The sequence below is a fragment of the Nycticebus coucang genome, chromosome 20 (genome assembly GCF_027406575.1).
Source record: "Nycticebus coucang isolate mNycCou1 chromosome 20, mNycCou1.pri, whole genome shotgun sequence".
NCBI lineage: Eukaryota > Metazoa > Chordata > Mammalia > Primates > Lorisidae > Nycticebus > Nycticebus coucang.
This window is the reverse complement of record NC_069799.1, coordinates 57,547,225-57,567,745: the sequence shown is the minus strand read 5'-3', so window position 1 is coordinate 57,567,745 and position 20,521 is coordinate 57,547,225. Positions and strand designations below refer to the sequence as shown.

Sequence of the window (20,521 nt, the reverse complement as noted above, 5' to 3'; positions counted from 1 at the left end):
GAGGCTATAGGAGGCTCCCAAGGTGAAGGGGAGGGAAGTTGCTCAGAAGGTTTGGAGGTACCCAGGGAAGGGGCCTGCTTGTGGGGAAGGGACAGAGAGAGAAGCTTAGGGCTCCACACTTCCCCCCATGGACATGGCATTCAGGGCGTGGGAGGGCCCCTCCATAGCAGCAGACTATGCAATGGCATTGTTCTGGAGAGACAGTACAGTGGGGTTCCACTGGCTTACAGACCCTGGGCACTGCGGCTGGTGCCTTTTGAGGTCCTAGCCCCAGAGCACTGTATCTACCTGAGGATCAAATTTATTGTTATAGCTTCCCTATTGTTGTAGCAATGGAAATCAAAGGATTTTTTAAATTGAATGATGAAAACAAACAATCTATCTCCCCAAATCTCTGGGATAGAGAAAAAGCAGTTAAAAACATTTCCCCTAAGAACTAGAACAAGACAAGGTTGCCCACTGTCACCAATTCTATTCAGTGTAGTCCTGGAAGTCCTGGCCAGAGCAATGGGGCAAAAGAAATAAATAAAGGGCATCCAAATCAGGGAACAGGAAGTCAAACTATTCCTGTTTGCCAACATCCTGATTTTATGTCTAGAAACCAGTAAAGACTACTCCAAAGACTCCTAGAATTAATGAAGAAATTTAGTGAAGGGTCAGGTTACAAAATCAGTGTACACAAATAGTAGCATTTCTGTATACTAATACCTATCAAGCTGAGAGTCCAGTTAAGAACTCAATATCATTTATAATAGCTACAAAAAAAAATACCTAGGAATATACTTAACCAAGGAGATGAAAGATCTCTGCAAGGAGAACTGTACAACACGGATGAGAGAAGTCGTAGATGACACAAACAGATGGAGAAAACCCCATGCTGAGTGGAAGAATTAACACTGATGAAATGTCCATATTGCCCAATTTGATATATAGGTTTGATGCAATTCCTGTTAAATATCAATGTCATTGTTCACAGATCTAGGAAAACGAAATGGATCTAGATCCTAAACTTCATATGCAAACAAAAAAGAGCCTGAATAGCCAAAGCAATTCTAAGAAAAAAGAACAGATCTAGAGACATCACTTGACTGACTTCCAATACTGTAAGGCCAGAGTAATCAAAACATCATGGTACTGGTATAAAGGAGACACATAGACCAATGGAACAATAGAGAACCCAGAAATAAAACCATATAGCTACGTGTACAACCAACTGATTTTTGACAAAGCAGACAAAAGGATATACTGGGGAAAGGATGCTTTATTCAGTAAATGATGCTGGGAAAATTAGATACCCACATTTCAAAGAATGAAAGTGATCCCTGTTTCTCACCAAATATAAAAATTAACTCAACATGGATTAAAGACTTAAATGTAGGACCTGAAACCATAAAACTTCTAGAAGAAAAAGTTGGGACAAACTCTTCTGAACGTTGGTGTCAGCAAAGAATTTCTAACTAAGACCCCCCCAAACAAATGCACCAACTACACATATAAATAGATGGGACTTAATTAAACTTAAAAGTTTCTGTACAGCAAAGGAAATACTCAGCAGAGTAAACAGAATACCTACGAATAGGATAAAACATTCGTGAAGTATGTATTTGACAAAGGGCTAACATCCAGAATCTACAAAGAACTCTAACAAGTCAGCAGGAAGAAAGGAAAACCACCAAGTAACCCCATCAAAAAGTGGGCAAAAGACATGAACAGATTTTTCTCAAAAAAAAAAAAAAAATAATAATAATAATAGGCAAATGGCCAAAAACCATGTGAAAAAAGTGTTCAACACCACGAATCATCAGGAAAATGTAAATTAAAACCACAGTGAGATACCACCTTACCCCTGTCTGGATCTCTGTTATTAAAAAGGTCAAAAAACAATAGATGTTGGTACGGATGTGATGAGACGGGAATGGTTGTACACTGTTGCTGGGACTGTAAGCTAGAACGACCTCTATGGCAAGTAGTATGAAGGTTGCTCAAAGAGCTAAAAGTAAACCTACCATGCAATCCAGCAAATCCCACTACTGGCTATCCCCCCAAAGGAAAACAAAACCAAACAAAACATGTCATTTTATCAAAAAGACACTAGCACCCAAATGTTTACAAATCACAGCACAACTCACAATTGCAAATCAACCTAAGTGCCCATCAGCCAATGAGTGGATTAAAAAAAATGTGGCTACAATCTCTCTAAATCTAGAGAGAATGTATACGTATCCAACCAGAGGGTGAGGATGGAGTACCATGGAGCCCAGATTTAGAAACTTGGCGCCTACAGCTCAGTGGCACCAGCCACATACACCGGAGCTGGTGGGTTCGAACCCAGCCCGGGCCTGCCAAACAACAGTGACAACTACAAAAATAAATGTGGCTGATTCAAAGTACATAATTGGAGTCATTGTCAGCAAGATGATATCTAAATCTAGAGAGAATGTAAACTTATCCAACCAGAGGGTGAGGATGGAGTACCATAGAGCCCAGATTTAGAAACTGACCCATGGAGAAGGAGACCACGAGACAGACCAAGGAGAAACAGTAAGCAGAAGAAGGTGAATGTGCTGATGTGAAAGGCCAGGGGGGAGGCTACTTCCAGAAGGACCGTCTGCTGACCAGCCGAGCTGAATCCTGCATGGACCTGGGGATGAGGATCAAGAGATGGCCACTGGCTTCTTAGAACCTAACCCATTTCTCAATAAAAGAGCTGCTCTGCACAATTCTCTCTTGCCAAACCTTAAGAAAGGTTTAAAACATCTTGCCATGTTTTCTTTTCTCTACGCAACTTGGGGCAGTGATTTGCGTCAAGGTAGATCATGTCTTAGCATGGACAAAATTCTGTTTTGTATTCAGATGGAACTTTTCCGCTTCAAAACAATTTTATGTTCCCGAATTACTCCTTTTTTATTAATCAGTTTGTGTGGGTGGACAGATAAGAAGGGAAAGAAAAGATGACGAATTCTCAGATGATTTCGACAAAGGCATAGAGTCTTAGGAAATGCGATGCCTGGTAACATTCAAGGTTACCAGTCTCCATCTCTCCATGACTTCAGGCTGGATTATCCAAGCAGATACAGCAGAAGAACAGATATTTAAAGGCTATAAATATTTGAACCATTTAGAAGAGCTATTTCAAAAAATCGTATCAAAATCCCAAATTGTGCCCAACAATTAACTGCTATGCAAGATTTAGAGTTTGCCTAAGACTTCCCCATTTTAGTTAACAGCATCTTCCTGAATAATCAATCTAAGGCCAAAAGTGGTTTAACAGCCTAAATAAATTGCTAAATTTCCTCTTGGAAAACATACTCCTTTCTTCCTCTGCAAATAAAACCCACAGCGATCAGAAAAGTACGCATTTCTATGTTAAAGCAAAGTAGTCGCACAAGGGGAACTGCCACATTGCCTGCTTTGAGAGGCCTTTGCAGCCGCACAAGTTAACTCTGTCCAGATGTAACCCTCCACTCTTTCCCCCTCCCCGTAATAACTTTTGTCTTGAGTAAAAACCATTGTAGGAGAATTTTTTTTTTCCTCATGTGAATGCAAAAACACAGAATTGCAACTCCAGTGACAAATACTGAGAATGTATGTGGCTCCTTGGGATACAAGGGGAATAGTATTATGAGGGAAAAAGAATACTTACCAGAGACAGGTCAAAAGGCCCAGATTTTTAAGAACTATGATAACGCATAGAAAAATCTTGGTTTGGCATTACAAAGGACGATTTACTTGTGATGGCTCCCTCACAGACAGTAACATCAAAGACGAAAGAGAGGGTAAGATGCTCTGCTTAGAAGGTCAAGATGATAATATGTGCCCAGGCTGATTCAGGTGGTGATACCTGGATGACTTCTCCATCCCTCCACTGGGACATAACTGATTGAATTAACTGAGGGACCCCTACATCCACTCACCCACAGAATACTTTAAAATGTTGGATACACATATGAGGTTGGGCAATTAAGTTGACAAACTCATCCTATAGAAAGTGCTACATATCTCACTGCTGAATGTCACTATGGTCACCAGGTGGCCAAGAGGAGTGCTTGGAAGGTGACTGTAGTGATACTCAGGGATGAAGGAAGTAGCACTTTTTTGAGGATGAGTTTGCAGATTTAATTGGCAGGCCTTGTATGACGTGTGTGTGCCTTAGCATTTCCATAGGTATGAGAAGAGCATTTTCTTTTTAATCTGCCTTGGTTGTAGTGAGGATTAAAAGAAAAATGCACACACAGCACGTAGCGGAGGGCCTGGTGCAGAGGGAACATGTGATGCCTTTCTATTTTTATTGCTGTCGTTAACTGCTGTTACGATTCCCTTCTCAACATCTTCCTGATTTTCCTTCCTCTTCCCCATAACAGTCCGGAAGATAGATGTGGGCCATACGTCCCCCAATATGTTCTTCTCTTTGGGTTAAACACCCTGAGGTCTCTCACTGATTCCTTAGCTTGCGAGGCTGGGGCATTTCTCCTGCCCTTGTTTCTTTACTCTCAGTAATGACATGCAGCCAGGGCAGCAGGTGCCTGGGGCCCACGGGGGCTGACAGACTCCTCCTCTACCTGAGTGAGGAGGGGGAGGCCATGAGGGGAATAAATCCTCATTGTCCCCCACGTGGAACTGAAGCCACTCCCTCCATGCAATTGGTGGAAATTTCCCAATAAAGATGGGGGGGGAAGATGGCGAGAAGAGCAGACAGGTGGAGTGGAGGGGAGAGTGACTCTCACCTGTTGCCCGGCTGGACTGCTGGCCATTGGCAGACACATCTCACTCCCCCCTGTGGCACTGAGGGCCCTGCGCTTTTTGTCCGGTAAACTTCCTATCACAAGTCTGCGGCCCAGTGTCACATACGCTATGTGTCCAGAGAATCAGAATGTCATCTGTATTTTCCTGGTTCTGTCATCCATTATGGTGGCTTCTTTTCTTAGTTCTGGGTCATTGCAGATTTTAGCAATGCCGACTCTGGGGGACAGTGTGGGGCTTGGGCCCCAACTTTACAGCCCTAAGACCAGGACTTCCCTCTGCTTGTCGCTAACTCAGTACTCAGCATCCTTTGGTTTCTCACCTGTGAGGAATCTACTCACTTCTATCACAAAACTCACCTCTATCCCTTTTGTCCATGAGAATATGATGATTATTTCAAAGGAAAAGAAAAGTGGGGAATGAGAATACAGCAGATGGTGGGAAGAAATTGCAGGGCAGAGCAAGGCAGATGAGTAAATGATATAAAAAATGCAATTGTCTTCATCTTCTCATACGTGTGTGGAGGCAGGAAGTGAAAACATAAATATTTATAAATCTATTATGTATTTGGGAACACAGCGTAGTAACTGGGCAAGTAGAAATCAAAAGACTGATGTGAAAATACGCTCTTTTAACTCTTTGGCTTGTTCTGCAAGCTTCTGCCTTTTCATCTTGGGTTCATTTGTCCAATTGTCTCCTAGATTAGCTACTTCTCAAAGAGGGTGTTAGGAGTTGAATTGCGTCCCCCCCACTCCCCGAAAGGGTATCTGAGCACTCAATATCGCAGAATGAAGCCTTATTTGGAAGGAGGATATTTACAGAAGGAATCAAGTTAAAATGAGACAATTAGGGCAGACCGTCATTTAATATTGCTGGAGTTCCTATCACAAGGGGAAACGGAGGTACACCCAGAGGGAAGATGTTATGGGCATACAAAGAGAACATCACGGGAAGATAGAGCCTTGGTGTGATTCATCCACCGGGCAAGCAAGGCCTGGGATGACCAGAGAGGCTTGAAAACAGGTGCTTCTCTGGCACCTTCGGAGGGAGTGTAGCCCTCCCTTCCCGAGACCTTGATTTGGTCTCCAGAACTGTGAGACAATCTCTTTCTCTTGTTTTATAAGCCATCCAGGTTGTGGTGCCTTGTTAGGGAAGCCCCCAAAACAAATATAGAAGAGAATCATGAAGTTTTTAACATTAAAAACCCTTACAGAGATAAAAATGGTAACTATACACATACCCTATAGTCAATGAAATGAGTACAAGTGGAAATCTAAAACTTTAAAACCGGGAAGGCCCACTGTTACCGTCTGCAAATAAGTCCTCCCTAAGGGTTGGAGAGCCGGACCTCACGGCACATAATCAAAATAAGTCACAGCACAAGACATTAAGAACTTGCCTAACTGTATCAAATCTGCATCATAGAAGTTAAATCCAAGAATTTTTATTATTAAGAGGCCCTGGTATCAGGCTGCCTTTCCATGTGGATTTTGGCCAGTGACCCTGAATAACAGAGAGGTTGCTCGTAAACAATTCCAAAGGCAGTGTGTTGGGCAGACAGTGTTTGGGGGTTGGGCTAGGGAGACTTCAGAATGGGCAATAGAGTTGTACCTTGTGCACGCTGGAGGTGCTGCTGACTCCAGCATTGCAGGAGGGAATTGTAGTTTTACTCAGCTCTCAAATGAATCTGAAGTTTCGGTGCTGTAAACTTTTCATGCTAAAGAAATCAACATTTTAATGTGATCCGAGTTCTGAAAGAGAAAATCTGCTATGTTTGGGAAAAAGAACATTAGACCCTAGGGAGGTACTGTCTTAGCATTTGTGGACATCCTCCAAAGGTTTTCATGTTTAACCCTTCTTGAGGGTGCCAGAAAAATGCTCTTTTCCATACGGGTAACCCGGGAAGGTGGTGTAAGTTTAATAGAGGAAGTGTGCAAAGCATCACGGAATTCCACATGGAGTGAACCTTACCTCCTTTGTGAAGAGGTTCCATGGTGTGTGTACCCAGAGATGAGACTGGGAGAAGTTGAGGCCAAGTTTAAAGAAAGGGGACAGAGATCTGCCTGGTTGAAAATGGTGGCTACAGCAAGGGGGGTTGGAGGCTTAGTGGGAGTAGGGGGTGGAATATTCCACAGGTTGCTGGAAGGTTTTGGCAGGCTAAAGTCTTCCCTATGGAGCTCTTGGGGCAGGCCCATAGGCCTTTTGTTCTAAGGGAAGACGAGGGAGAAGGGTTTAGACCCCCGAGATTTTGCCCCGTCTAGGGACCCAAATTTCAACACCACGTTTTGGGGTGTAGAGTGAAGTGTGTACAAACAAACTGGCAGGAAGTGGCAAAGATATCAACAGAATTTGTGGAGAATGCTAAGCTCCCACCTGGTTTGTCCAACTGTGAGGATTTTACTGCTTTGATAGACCTCCCAAGAGTTTCTCTTCTTCCTTCCTCTACGTAGAATTCCTCCTGAAGTGTGAGTGACAATGTGAAGAAATCACCTGCTGCTGCTGTAGACTGCAGGGCAAATATCCAGACAAAAGTTCTCACGGGGATTCACGATTATCAGAGAAGCAGTGAGTATTTAAGTATCTTATGGGTTATGACCAATACGTGGGTTTATATTGAGTGGCTGATAAATATTAGGAACCAAAATTAAATGTATACCTTGAGTTTACTGAATTCTAATGAAATACACATTAAACTAAGGTAACTTATCAAAATAAGGACCCACCTATTTAAACCATGCTCACAGAGTCGTGAAGGAAATGGCATGTTTAGGTTCATGCAAATTGATGGATTGATCCCCTTAAGGGTAATATGTTAAGAGTTACGAAGCTCTTCGTGAGCTTTAACTGAGCCATCTCGCTGTCATGACTGACATATACAAGAAAACGTCCCAAGTATGAAAGCGTTGTTTGGTTAACAATGTTTTTAATCATAAACCTCTACACCCGGCTGACTCTGAAAGCATTCGGTGTAATGCTATTCTTAGTATAGGAAATTGTGAACAGCTATTTGCAAGGAGCAGGGGGTGGTTAAACAAATGATGGCTCACTAACTGGATAGGGCATTGGGGACCTGTTGTGATGACATTGCATGAACACTGTGAGGAAGAGGGCGTACACACGTGGGTCTGGTTCTGAGCAAGGGAAGCAGATTATGAAATTACGTTCACCATGACTATTACCGCGCACACACATATATTGCTTCATTCATTCCAGAAATGTTTTGGATCGCTGACTATATGTCAGGTGTAGGAAACCAAACAGATAAAGAGCTATGGTTTCTCACTGAGGGGCAGTCCAGCTGGGAACCAGTCACGAGAACATTTGGAAATAAGTGATCATTCACAAAATGCTCCTGGAGGACAGGCATAGCGTGGAAGTTGGCCAAAGAGACAAGGAAAGGTGTCACAAAAGAGCTAAGATAGGTGTAGGCACAAAATTTGAATGGCAATGTGGAGAGAAAGAAATCAGTTCTGTCCGAGTGGAGGGATTAGAAGTGACTCAAACATTTTTCAATGTCTGTTGAGATGTGATTCACACACCACAAAACTTCCCCAGTTAAAGTGCCCAATGCAGTAATTGTTGGTATCCTCGGCGTTGTGCAGCCTCCACCGCAATCTAAATGTTGCATCTTATCTTTGCTCATTCAAGTTTGTTTCAAGGTGAAATGTTTTTATAATAAGACGTCCAAGTGTAGAGACAGAAATCTTTGATGATGCTCATCATGGGAGAGCTTTGCACTGCCCATGCGAGAAACCATGAAGGGTGCCATTGGTCTTTCATTTTTAAATTTTATTGGTGACAAGGCAAATCGGTACATAAAATCTTCACAGATATCTACACGTGTACTTAAAGAAGACAAAAGTTGAATTCCAAGAAGGGGGTTTCAGTGGCGACTAGTACACATTATTTATTTATGGAATAAAAACTTACCACATTTATAAAAACTTAATTCGCCTATTTTCCTGGTGTCTTAAAAACCAGCTGCAAGAATTTTAAAAAGGAATTTTTTTTTTCTTTGTAGCTCTTGGCCAGGGCTGGGTTTGAACCCGCCACCTCCAGCATATGGGGCCGGCGCCCTACCCCTGTGAGCCACAGGCACCACCTAAAAAAGGAATTCTTTGAAGAGCAATACAGAGAAAGCCTGAGCGGAGCACAGCGCACTGTGAGTTATGAGAGCAACTGGCGATGCTCTAATGAGAAGCAGATACACCCCACGTCTTCTCCCAGGTGATGCCAAAGGGCTGATTGCTAGAAAGTTCCCCTGACTTCCTGGTCTCCCTTCTTGTATTTGTTTCCACATTGGAAGGGGCAGGGAGGGCCTGTGTGCCCGTGCACAACAGCCCCTTCCTTGCAATGCCCGTAGGTGCAGGTGGGAGGCGCCCTTCCCCCGAGGAGGGGCTGCACTTGGCTGAGGCTCTGGGAAGGCACCATTCCCCTCGGAAGCCCTCACGGATGGAGGTTTTACTTCCTCCTGGCATCTCCACTTTCCTCCGAGAGTACGTATGAGCTATCTCTATTGCGGCCTAGGTTCTCAGGCCCTAAGCCTTCTGAATTCCTTCACCCATGTTAGCTTAAACGGGAGGGTGCAGATTCAACAGGAGAAGCTAATCTCTATCACCCACAAGTCAGGCAGGACAACCAGAATTAGGCGTTATGTGAGGGCAGAGAGAGCTGCCTGGTGTCCCTCACACCGTATCTTATAATGACCAGCTATCTATAAAACTGGTTCTACTTGGAGGACCAACACAGAAGCCCCCTGGAGGCTGGCAGGGCCCCCCCCAAAGTCTTTGGGGGCAAATTCAATCCTCAGCTCTAGCCAGCTACACAAACTGGGAGCCAGATTTCAGCTCCTGACAGGCATGAAACTGCTACCATGACAGGATTTAATTCCCAAGGGGCATGTGAACTGCAGAAATGTGGCCCCAACAACTTTCTGCAGCCACAGCCAAATGGCTTCCCTCCAGGTGATGGCATGACTTAAAATTTAGTGTCTGTAAGCTCGGTTCCTCTTTCAAATACAGCGTAATTGTTGAAGTTGGAACATTTTTTTTCCAACAGGCTTTGTAAACCTAAGGATTTGGTCAGCTTGTCCTATCATACTTAATATTTAAGATAGTAATTAAAAATATAACAAATGCCAGTGTAAACGTGCTCCAGATACAGAGGTCCATAAAATATTGCACATAACAATTTATTCCACGTGTCTTCATAGTAATTTTTCATTATCAAAAGGATACAAAATTGTGCCGACTATATAAATTCAGCTATTTATCAAAAATGATAATATTACACACTATTATGGATTATTTACAAGAGTTTTAAACATCAACAATTTTCAGTGGTTAAGATGATAGGACAAAAAGCTGAAATAAAAGATTATTCTCCAAAGTTATGTGCTCTAATGATTAGCAGTGAAAATTAGAGTAATGAAGTTAGAATAAGCAATTTAAAATCAAATCTTTTGCAATGAATTTTCTTGGTCTATCTATTTCCATCTTATGTTCAACATGTTTTTTTATGAGACTGGTATTTAATTACAATCTAAAGAGTGGTGCTGCTGTTTCTAGACAGTAAAATAATGTTTATCCCTATTTTTGTCCTTTTTACTAATTTTACCATTACTTTAAGACACTCCACAGGGTGGAGAGTACCTTGGAATTCACGGTTTAACTAAGCCCGTGGAAAGATTTTTACATATAGCAAAAAGGAAATATAAACACACCGTGCAAAGCTAATTAAGTGAGGCTGACTCCTAATACCCATTTGCTTTTCCTTACGAAATCTGAAGAAGCTCTGTTAAGTGTCATCTGCACACAGCGGTCATCGTAGGAGGAAATTGAGTGATTTCCAAAACTAGTTAACCAGACCTTAAGTTTCTAAATCCTCCAGCTGACCAGACTTTCAACCTAGAGAAATGGAAAATAAATAAATAAACTTTAATCCTCACGTACAAGATTATCTTTGTGGTTCCAAAAGTACTTCACAGTACCCATAACATATTGCCTGTCTCCCTGAGCCGTAATATCACTAGAAATGGTTCTTTGTCATAGGGAGGTGTCATGTCAAATATTCCATCGGATACAGTAGTGTTAGACAATTTTGTCTTAGTTCACCTTCTAGAATAATTTCTGTAATAACACAGACATTTCATCTCTGCAACTTAAGGTGGATTTGCCTGGACAGCAACCCATGTCCCCACACCCATTCAAAGGGCCTCCCAGACACAGAACACCTAAAGCAAAAGAAATCTTCCCCGGTTTCTGATTGTTTCTACAGGGCTGGTGAAACCTTTTTTCTAAAGGGCTCAGTGGGTTCCTGTAATAACTTCTCCAAAGCACAGGATAGATGGAGTGGTGTGCCCAGGAGCCCCTCCATTTCCCAGGTCATGGGCAGGCACAGGAGGGCCTTGATTTAACCCTTATGCTCTTTCCTTTCTCTGAACAGGACCAGTGTACAAGTTTTTCGGCCTTTGCAGTTTCCTCGTCATGCCTCGGGGGTCTTGCTACTCGTCAGCTGTTCCCTGTCGGTCATCTCATCCTGGGGAGGTCTTGCTCTGTCAAAGAATCCACACTACAAAAAAAGAAAAGGGGCCATCAGATCCCATGATTCTGGGAAAATCGTGAAACCTCTCATTGAAAGACATATTTTCTCAGGAGATTGGAGTTCTGTGAATGTAGTCAGCCCAGTTCTCCACATTAGGAGGTAAAATTGGAGTGTTTTTTAGCTGGAGAAAGGACTCATTGCTCAGGGCAGGGTGGGCAGAATGTTCAGGCCCTACCCCCGCCACGTCATGGTAGTGAGCGATGTCTCATTTACAGATGTTGGGTATTTTCCTGGGATTACAGCAACATGTCCTAAGGACTCCCTCTCTGAGTTTCTGCATGTTTGCTGGAGCAGCGAAAGGGACATTTCGTGAGAGGCACTGCAGGCTGTACATCCTCGGGCCTTTGGGGGAGCATATAATGTACAGAGACGGAAGAATCAATCTGTCATTTATCCAGTGCCAGAACCAGGCAGGCACCGACATCTTAGTGACTTGCCAAAAAGCAGCAACCCAGGGAAGAGGTAATTCTAGAATCTTCCTCCTCCTGAGTGTCTAGTTAGCCCTTTGCCAAATAGAATATTACTTTTCCTAGAAACTTGGAACCTCAATTTTTATTGTTTCTCATGGTGGAAACCCAACTCCCTGCGTTTGACTGAACAACTATCAAGTTGTCTTTCTTTCCCAGGGTTAGTGGAATAATCTGTCCATTGGCATATCTGATTGAATCTTATATTCTCTGGAAATACAACTACGACAAATAATAGAATAGCATAGGTGTCCATTCTAAAGCATAGGTGTCCGGCATAGGTGTGCCGGAGACTATGTGGGCTCAGGATGGCATAAAACAACTGAGAATGACCAGATGGGCTCTCTGTAATTCAAAATCAATGCTTTCTCAGCTTAGAGGGCTATTAGGCACAGTGCATATTTAAAAATAAAAACAATATTTTCAGGGAACCACAATAATAGTGGTTAAGTAATATTTGACTCGGTTACTTATAGTCATGTTATCGTGACGTTTCTATTTTAGAATGAAAGGATTTGTGAAACTTAGCAGTTGTGTAGCACATTGGGCCAGATTTTAATTCCTACTGTAGACTTATAGACCAAAGCTCAGTATAACACATCAAAGAGTAAGTTCAGCCTTCTTAATGGAGACAGACTAATTGGCAAGATTAAAAAATGAGTCCAAGCGTCACATAACATGCATGATATACTTGGCCCAAGTGATGGTTGAAATAAAAAATCAGAATCGGCTTCTATTAATTACATCTGTGCTAAGTTTATAAATAAAAGTCCCAGAGGATTGATGGTAGAACCATGTCAATAAAAAGTTGAAGCTCTTGGTTAATTCAACAAGAAAAAGATCTCATTAACAACATTATCACTCCGAGCATCTTGGAAAGATGATCACAGGTCTCAGTTAATAAAGCCTAATCTTCTCTATATGTATTTACAAGAAATCTCAGGATGAAAGCAACATGAACCCTCCCTTATCTTAAGTGTCAGCTGCACCAGCACAGCAATCACGCCAAAGCAAACAGAATTCTCCCTTCATGCCCCTGACTTCAAAATCTCCAACTAGGCCTCCAGCATTGTCTTTTAAACTCCCTAGCAATCTTCTTCTAAATCCCTTCCCAGGTCCTCTTGTCCAAAAAGAAAATAAAGTAAATCAACTTACCTTCCATAACGCTAAGGTTAAAAGGGCCAGCACCAGCAATCCCAGAAGTATTGCTAGTATTATTACCCATAATGGGATTGAGAAAGACACATTTGGCGTTGCCCAAATAACGGATGTCTTTATCTGAAATGCAAAATAAAGCAAATGAGCTCTGAGTTGTAAACTATTTGCCGAAATAAAGCAGTAATTACCAGCACAATGCTGGGAGCATTTCTGAAAGGAGCCATACGATCATTGAAATAATGGAAATGTGAGAGGCTATAGGCCTTGGATGTGAACTCTCAAAAGCTAGCACATTCCCAGGGCTGCCTGGTCACTGACAGATGCTTGGTGGATGGTTGGATTATACCTACAGAAACCGTAGACGAGAATAGAATGGAGGTGGGTGGGAAGTAAACAAGATGGGAAGGAATGGCCTTAAATTGGGGCTGGACCCTTTATGGCAACAATGGCCCAAAGCAGAATCCACAGAACACTGAATCTATCCACACAAGCTTCTTTCTATGGGGAACTCAGCTCACCTCATGGAGAGGCGAGAGGTGAACTTGTGAACCCTCATGAGTGGTTGTGTAGAAATCATATATCTTAACCCCTTCATTTTACAAGAGAGAAAATAGAGTCCCAGAAGGACTAAGTGATTCACACAACAAATCAGTGTCTTTATCCCTGATTCTGTGCTCTATCAACAAGGGAGAGCCCAGAACATGAGGTTAGCCCTCTTGTATTTTACGGAAGTAACTACGGTGTGCAAAGGGAATGCTTAATTGTCCTTCTGAGTGGGACCTGGCCTCAATCCTAGATCCAATGTTCAGATGCAGAATTAAAGCCTCTGGGGCCTGGAGCCCATCTCACCCCTACCATGGCAAGAGAGCTTAGGAAAAACTGAGGTCTTCCCAACCAGACTGCATGATCAGTGTCTATGAACCCACCCCTCCCGCCCACGGGGGCAAAAGCCCTTCTACTGCTCCTTTGCTGGGGGCCTGTGCCTCCAGAGGCCCATACAGGAAGGAAACTGCAGATTCCCAAACTCAACCAAAGAGAAGACCCAGCCACGCTGTGAAAACCTTTTGTCAAAGAGAACAGAAAAATATTTTTGGATCCAAACATTATTCACTAAAGTTGGAGTAGATAGTTTTAACAGAGTAGTAAGTATGGCCTCCACGAACCTGGTCTGAATGCTCCCAGTTTTAACTTTGTCGGTTGAAATAATCAAGATTCTAAACCCAAAGTAAGTTCAAGGCCATGAGGAGCAAGGAAAAAAAAGTGTTGGAGCTTTCTCTCTCATGGCCTTGGATGTGGGACAAGATGGAGTTGTCTAGGCTTTCTTCCCATGGGAAAATGCCGTGTATCTCTAGATAGCCACAGCTGTGTGGTGAAGTTGTGCTTGGGTAACTGTTGCTTGGCATGTTGTCACTTTTGTTCCCCTGGGTATGAGGGAGCACAGAGCTTTCCCCTGTGCGGATTGTGGATCACAGATCGCGATGTGAACTCAGCTCCCCAGCCACTGGGAGCTAGGGCAGACTTGCCATGCTTGCGCCTCCTGCTGGCTGCGAGCTGAATAAGCATGTTACACCTGCCCTCCTGCCTGAGTTTCTCTCTGCTCCAGCCGAATTAGAACACTGACATTTACAGACCACAGTTCTATAACCTACATATCAGGAGGATCTGAAATCATGACCAAGGATTTGGGCTGGTCTTTACGTCTGTAAATGGCAATGGGCCATGCCATCTGCAGGTGGAAACCAGGAGCTTGCCCTCGCAGGAAATATAGGGGTGTTTTCACTGCCTCAACTGCAGGATGGGGCCCTAATATGCCCACTTTGTTACTCTGACTTCTTAACCAGATCTGAGCTCTACTGGTCCAGGTTTCTCTCTTGCCTTCAACCTTGGTCCACTCCCCTATACTGGTGACTTAATTCACTTGATGTTTATATTGGGGCCAAACAAAAGAAATAGCAGAGCATAAGGCACATTGGCGATAGTGCCTGGGACTTGAAAGACGTTCTTACTGACAAAAAGCCCAGCCTTAACCTACTCACCATTACATTTTCTTCCTTCCCCTGTTAACTTTCCTGGCCAGCATTATGCCCATTTCATCCGATACCACCTTATCACAGTTTAAGGAAGAGACGCCTGGTTCTCATAGTAAAGAAATCCATTTTAAGAATTCAACATGGTCACAATAGCTCCTGAATTCTGCAGCCTACATAACTTATTCTAAAATGATGTAAGACAAATATTACACATTCTGACTCATATGGGGCAGTTAAAAAAATTAGTCTGAGAAGAATGGGGAGGAAGTGGTAGAGAGAGACTGGTTAATGGGTACGAACATACGATTGAACAGAAGAAACACATTTTAGTGCTTGACAGCACAGTAGGGTGATTATGGTTAACAATGAGTTATTGTCTATTTCAAAGCTAGAAGATGCGGACTGTTCTCCAAACAAATGCTAAATATTGGAGGTGATGAATACTTCAGAAGCCCTGATTTGATCAGTACATACTGTATGCAACATACTATCACATGTACTCCATAAATATGTACATTATTATGTAGCAATTAAAAACAGATCCTTTAGAGAGGAGGAGGGCAAGGGGAGGGGAGGGGGAAGACAGGTGGAGGGAGGGTAATCAGTGGGACTTCACCTACTGTGTATTTTGCAAGCATACATGTCAAATATATTCATCAGTAGAGTATAAATGTCTAAACGCAACAATTGAATAAGTGAGGTGAATGATATATTGACCAATTTGATGTGAACATTCTAGATTGTACATAGAGTCAGCACATTGTACCCCACAAATGCAGTAGATCCAATAAAAAATAAATAAAAACCTGATCCTTTACATGTATATGGCTACATGAGCAACTCAGGAGCTGGATTATTTCTCTTTGAAGCCCTCTACTCTTAGTTAATTACACTTGATGACATGGATGAACTCTAGTTAATCCCAGCATTTGAAGGTATTCAGCAAAAAGACCTGAAGTAGTATTTCATGACGAACATGATCTTACTGGGAACAAACCAACTGACACACTTTGGGTCATGAGACTTTCAGAATTTTGGAATAGAAAGAGACAGAAGTGATCTTTGACTCACAGGCTAGCTACAGTACAGTAACCCAAGAGAGAGAAAAATCTGGGAGGCATGCAAAGTTCTGAGGTTTCTTACTCCTCCGCTCTAAATTCAACAAGGAAACAACCCAGTTTTACTCCCTATTTTGTGCATGTGTCAGAGTTCCCCCCAATTTGCTAATAGGTGATTTATGGTAAAACAAGCAATGGCTGATTCTGAATCTTCTCTCTCTTGATTCAACTAATATCTTAAGTCACCTCCTACTATTTCATATTAGACACAAGAAACCGTCCTCATTTTGTTAAAAGACCAAACATCCTAAAACTGTTGAAAGAAGGGCCATGGACTCCTACGTTGAAATTGTCAGCTTAATAAAAGGAAATGGAATGAATGGGATGGCTTCCCACCGAATGCTTGGCTTGGTGCCTTTGCCACTTGGCTATTGTAGGTTTGATGCACTGCCCATAAAACTGGATTATCTGCAGAAATAAGCCTGGGAGGTCACTTACTAAGATCTAATAAAGACATTGGAAAGTTTCCTGCAGCAGATAACATGAAATGGACCAGGATGTTCTTATTAGAGTCCCCTGAAGCAGGACACAACTTTATGGAGATAGTTAGAAAGCCTATCGACTCTTCCTTTACATCTGCTTCCAAAGATTCTGACTGTGGGGTCTTAAAAAGGTCTGTGAGGAGATGATCTCCAGGCAGCAATCCAAAACTCTGCAATTCTCCTTTCAGTCCCCAAATTCTGAAATTCTGGGTATCAAAATGGTAGCAGGTCTACTCCCAGTAACACTTAAAAAAATACCACTTCATACCTTCTTCCTGAAGACTCTGAGTGCAGGGATGGTACGGTCATCGTAGGCAATGCATGAGGGGGAGAGAAACATGATCTTCAGGGAGGATGGTCTCTGAGCGACTGTCCTCCTGCATTCTGCTTGCTTGGCCCTCTGACTTCATGGCAACCACGTGGCACCGAGCCTGCCTGATCATCTCAACCTACCATGGGTGCAGCTGTCGAGACCCTCCTTCACCCTGGTGCTCTCCTAAACTCATCTAAGCTTTTTGCTGCATAGTCAACAAGTCACTGTACTAAAGACAGAGGAAATAGAGAAAACCAGCGACAGTGACTGAGAACATTTCTTCAGATGCCCAGTGCACAGGAGAGAGGTGACTGAAGAAAGGCTGTAAGTAACACGCCAGTGGAAGAGCCGTATGCTCGTCTCAGAAAAGAGAGGCCCTTCCAGGACTGAAAGAATTAGGGAGCCGTGTGACATAGTCATGTCTTTGAGTCTGTAAATGGCAATGGGCCACGCCACCGGCAGGTGGAAACCAAGAAAGCAAAGCTTGTCTTGACACTCCATGCTCTGCATAGATAAACTAGAGCTTTGAACTGCCCAGGCAAGGTTAAAGGGGGGGGGGGGGGGCGGCTTCATTGATCACTTTTATAGGACCGAAGTTTGTGCGTTAGTGTTGTGGAATTACAAGCTAGTTTGGGGGAAATTTGGGTGAGAAATAAAATGTTGACATATACCAAAACTTTATTACTTCTAATATTTATATTTGTCTTATAACTCATTTTGACAAGCTCACAGGAACCTTAGAAGGAAGTAGCCATTGGACAGTAAGTAATGAAAAGAAAAAGTCATAAGTTTTAGAGGTTCTGCTTTATAAGACTTTCTCATTCATTTCAAATAACATTTATTGAACACTCCATGTTCTCTGAATGATACTGTGTGGGTATTATTATCAGCACCAAGCTGTCACCTGTTCTTGCTTAGTACTGCCCAGTAGAAATACAATGCAAGCCACCTGTGTAATTTAACATTTTCTAGTAGGAGTGAAAAGAAACAGGTAACATTTCTTTTAATAATATATTTATTTACCCTTAACTACTATTATCTAGTAATAGTAAAATTATTATTATTATTTTAAAAACTATTACTATTTTCACATGTAATTGATTATTATTAACCTACTTATTCGTTAATGTAATTGTCAGACTCTGTCTCACTTTGTCACCCTCGGTAGAGCGCTGTGGTGTCATAGTTCACAGCAACCTCAAACTCTTGGGCTCAAGTGATTTCTCTTGCCTAAGCCTCCTGAATAGGTGGGACTACAGGCGCTCACCTGATGCCCAGCTATTTTTAGAGATGGGATCTTGCTCCTGCTTGGGCTGGTCTTGAACTCCTGAGCTCAAGCAAGCCACCTGCCTCCACCTCCCAGAGTAATTGATTATTACTAAGCAACTAGCATTTCATGGGGAAACTAGCATTTTAACATATGATTATTTAATATCGATCAATTATTATTTAATGATAAAAGTACGAGTTCCACGTGCCATTGATACACAAAATTCACATTTGACATTCTTTTTCTCTTACTAAGTTTTAAAACATCCAGTGTTTCACACTTGTGACACACAACAGGTGCTAAGTTTTCAGTGGTTAAAGTGACATGTAGTGAAAACAATAAAACTGTGTTTCATGGAAAATATATTTTATACGGCATCCATGTCTAAGTTTACACTTACAATAAGTAAAAATGGAATTAAACTAGAAGTTCAGTGTTTCAGTTTCACCAACCATATTTCAGCCCGAATGGTGGCTACCAAATTGCACTGCACAGACTTAGAACATTTTGCATATTCTCACAAAATGGTGAAATTAGCTGACTTACCCATGTCGCCCTCTATAAGATTCTCTCATCAAAGACGAACGCCTGTCTTAGGCCAGAAGAAGGAGCCTATTTAGGGCTAGATTCACTTTCAGAAGATGGGCTTTTGATTAGATATTTCTACTGCTTCGTTTAATAAAGAAATTAAGCAACTGAACTACTGGAAATCAAAGGAGGAAAATTCAACTGTATGCCAACTCATCAACAAGTTGTTTTAACACATTTTTATTATACAGAGCTTGTAACTATTTAAAACTGCATAACATTTTAACAATTTGCTTATTACAAGCATCTGTAATTTTAGAAAGGAGGATCCATAAATTGTAAGAGGTTTAGATTTTCTTAAAGCGATTCTAAGTAGGGAACATTTAATCTTACCTTCATCATGTCATAAATCTTGCTGTTCTTCATTATGGTTGAAAGACCATAAATAAACCAGTAATATGCCTACATTTTATCATTGACATTTATGATATGTTCTTGTATATTTTGACAAAAAATACCAAGGTAGAAGGAAAAAGCTTCCTTGTATTTGCAACAGTAATTAATGTTGACATCTGTATTTATGTATCAAGGAATCTTGTGTAAACATACTTCACTGGGGTCAGAAGAATGTTTTAAATAAATGTAGCAAGACATGGTACCTAGAGTGCCATTTAGAACAAAATAATAACAAAAAGCGGACCAGCTAAGCACACGTTTTAACATTTAAACAGCCCCTAGGAAAAACAGTTTCCATCCTAACTCTCAACAGTTGTTTAATATCAGAGTTCCATTTTAAAGTGCTGAAGTTTTGCAAACAGTTCTGAAAATCAGGTGGGTTCGCAGTTTATATGAGTTTTTAAATAGAGATTTTTCACGAAATGTTTTATAATAACCACTTTTGAAATTATAGAGCACATTACTCTCTTATGGAGTGGATTATAGAACTGAGTATTAGGTACATGGCAGGCTAATGTTGAAGTTCAGTGGTGAGCCAAGAAGGCATTCAAATAATTGACTTCCTTTCACTGCACTTGAGGGACTCAGCGTTCAGTCACATCTCTTTGAATCATGCAACCTTGCCCTTGACCAGGAGTTTGTTACAGACAGACGCTATGCAAGTTGCAGATGGGGACGGCTATTTCCTTCCATATGTAAAGCTAAAGCAGCCCTCAAGAATGGGCTGAATTATGATCGTGTTGGCAGGGGCATACAAACAAACTAATCATCTCACACAAGAGCCTAGGAAAACAAGCAAACAGTATTTAGTCTTAATGTAAAGAAGGAAATGGGAGACTTTCTCCAGGGGCCTATTAGAGCTCTAATGAGCTCTTCTCCCGAAGCAAGCCACACAAAGACTCAATCCCTATACTACAAAGCTACTGTATTCTTCTGTGTATAATGTACACTATTTTTTGCCCAAATTTTTGAGGCAATAAGGATGTGCATTACACATCAGTAGTGCTATTTGTTACTGGTACATAAAATTTCTTGTACCTGGTATCGGCCCTTGCGTTTTGTAATTATTTGTCACATAAAATTTCTTGTACCATACTATGTCAAAAATAAGTGCTAAAAAATTCCTTTATAATACAAAAAACAAGTACCCACCTAGAAACACATAAAAAATGGAATTAAAAAAATTAAAACATTTCTTTTCTGAAAGTTTGGGCCAGAAAGGTGGGTGCGTGTTGGAGATGGAAGCACATGAATCACAGCAAAATACGGTAATTTTGTACTGGCGGGATCTTCTTCAGTTAAATATCGGGAGACTTGAAAGCATCTCTATCCCTGAATGTTTTTCCAATAACCTGT

At 41.8% G+C, this 20,521-nt stretch overlaps 1 protein-coding gene across 3 annotated transcripts in view; it reads right to left on the bottom strand.

Moving 5' to 3' along the window:
- Positions 1-9,035: 9,035 nt before the first annotated feature.
- Positions 9,036-20,521, bottom strand: part of ITGA8 (integrin subunit alpha 8) — a 184,592-nt gene continuing 173,106 nt past the window's right edge. For 2 of the 3 annotated variants that reach the window (XM_053572185.1, XM_053572183.1), the window contains 3 exons: positions 12,966-13,088; positions 11,230-11,310; positions 9,036-10,646 (listed from right to left, as the gene is read on the bottom strand). In XM_053572185.1, coding sequence (XP_053428160.1) covers positions 10,617-10,646; positions 11,230-11,310; positions 12,966-13,088 — 234 coding nt within the window. In that variant the 3' untranslated portion in view covers positions 9,036-10,616. Of the gene's footprint in view, positions 10,647-11,219; positions 11,311-12,965; positions 13,089-20,521 lie in introns of those variants that run through there. The other variant, XM_053572184.1, reaches the window with a different exon arrangement.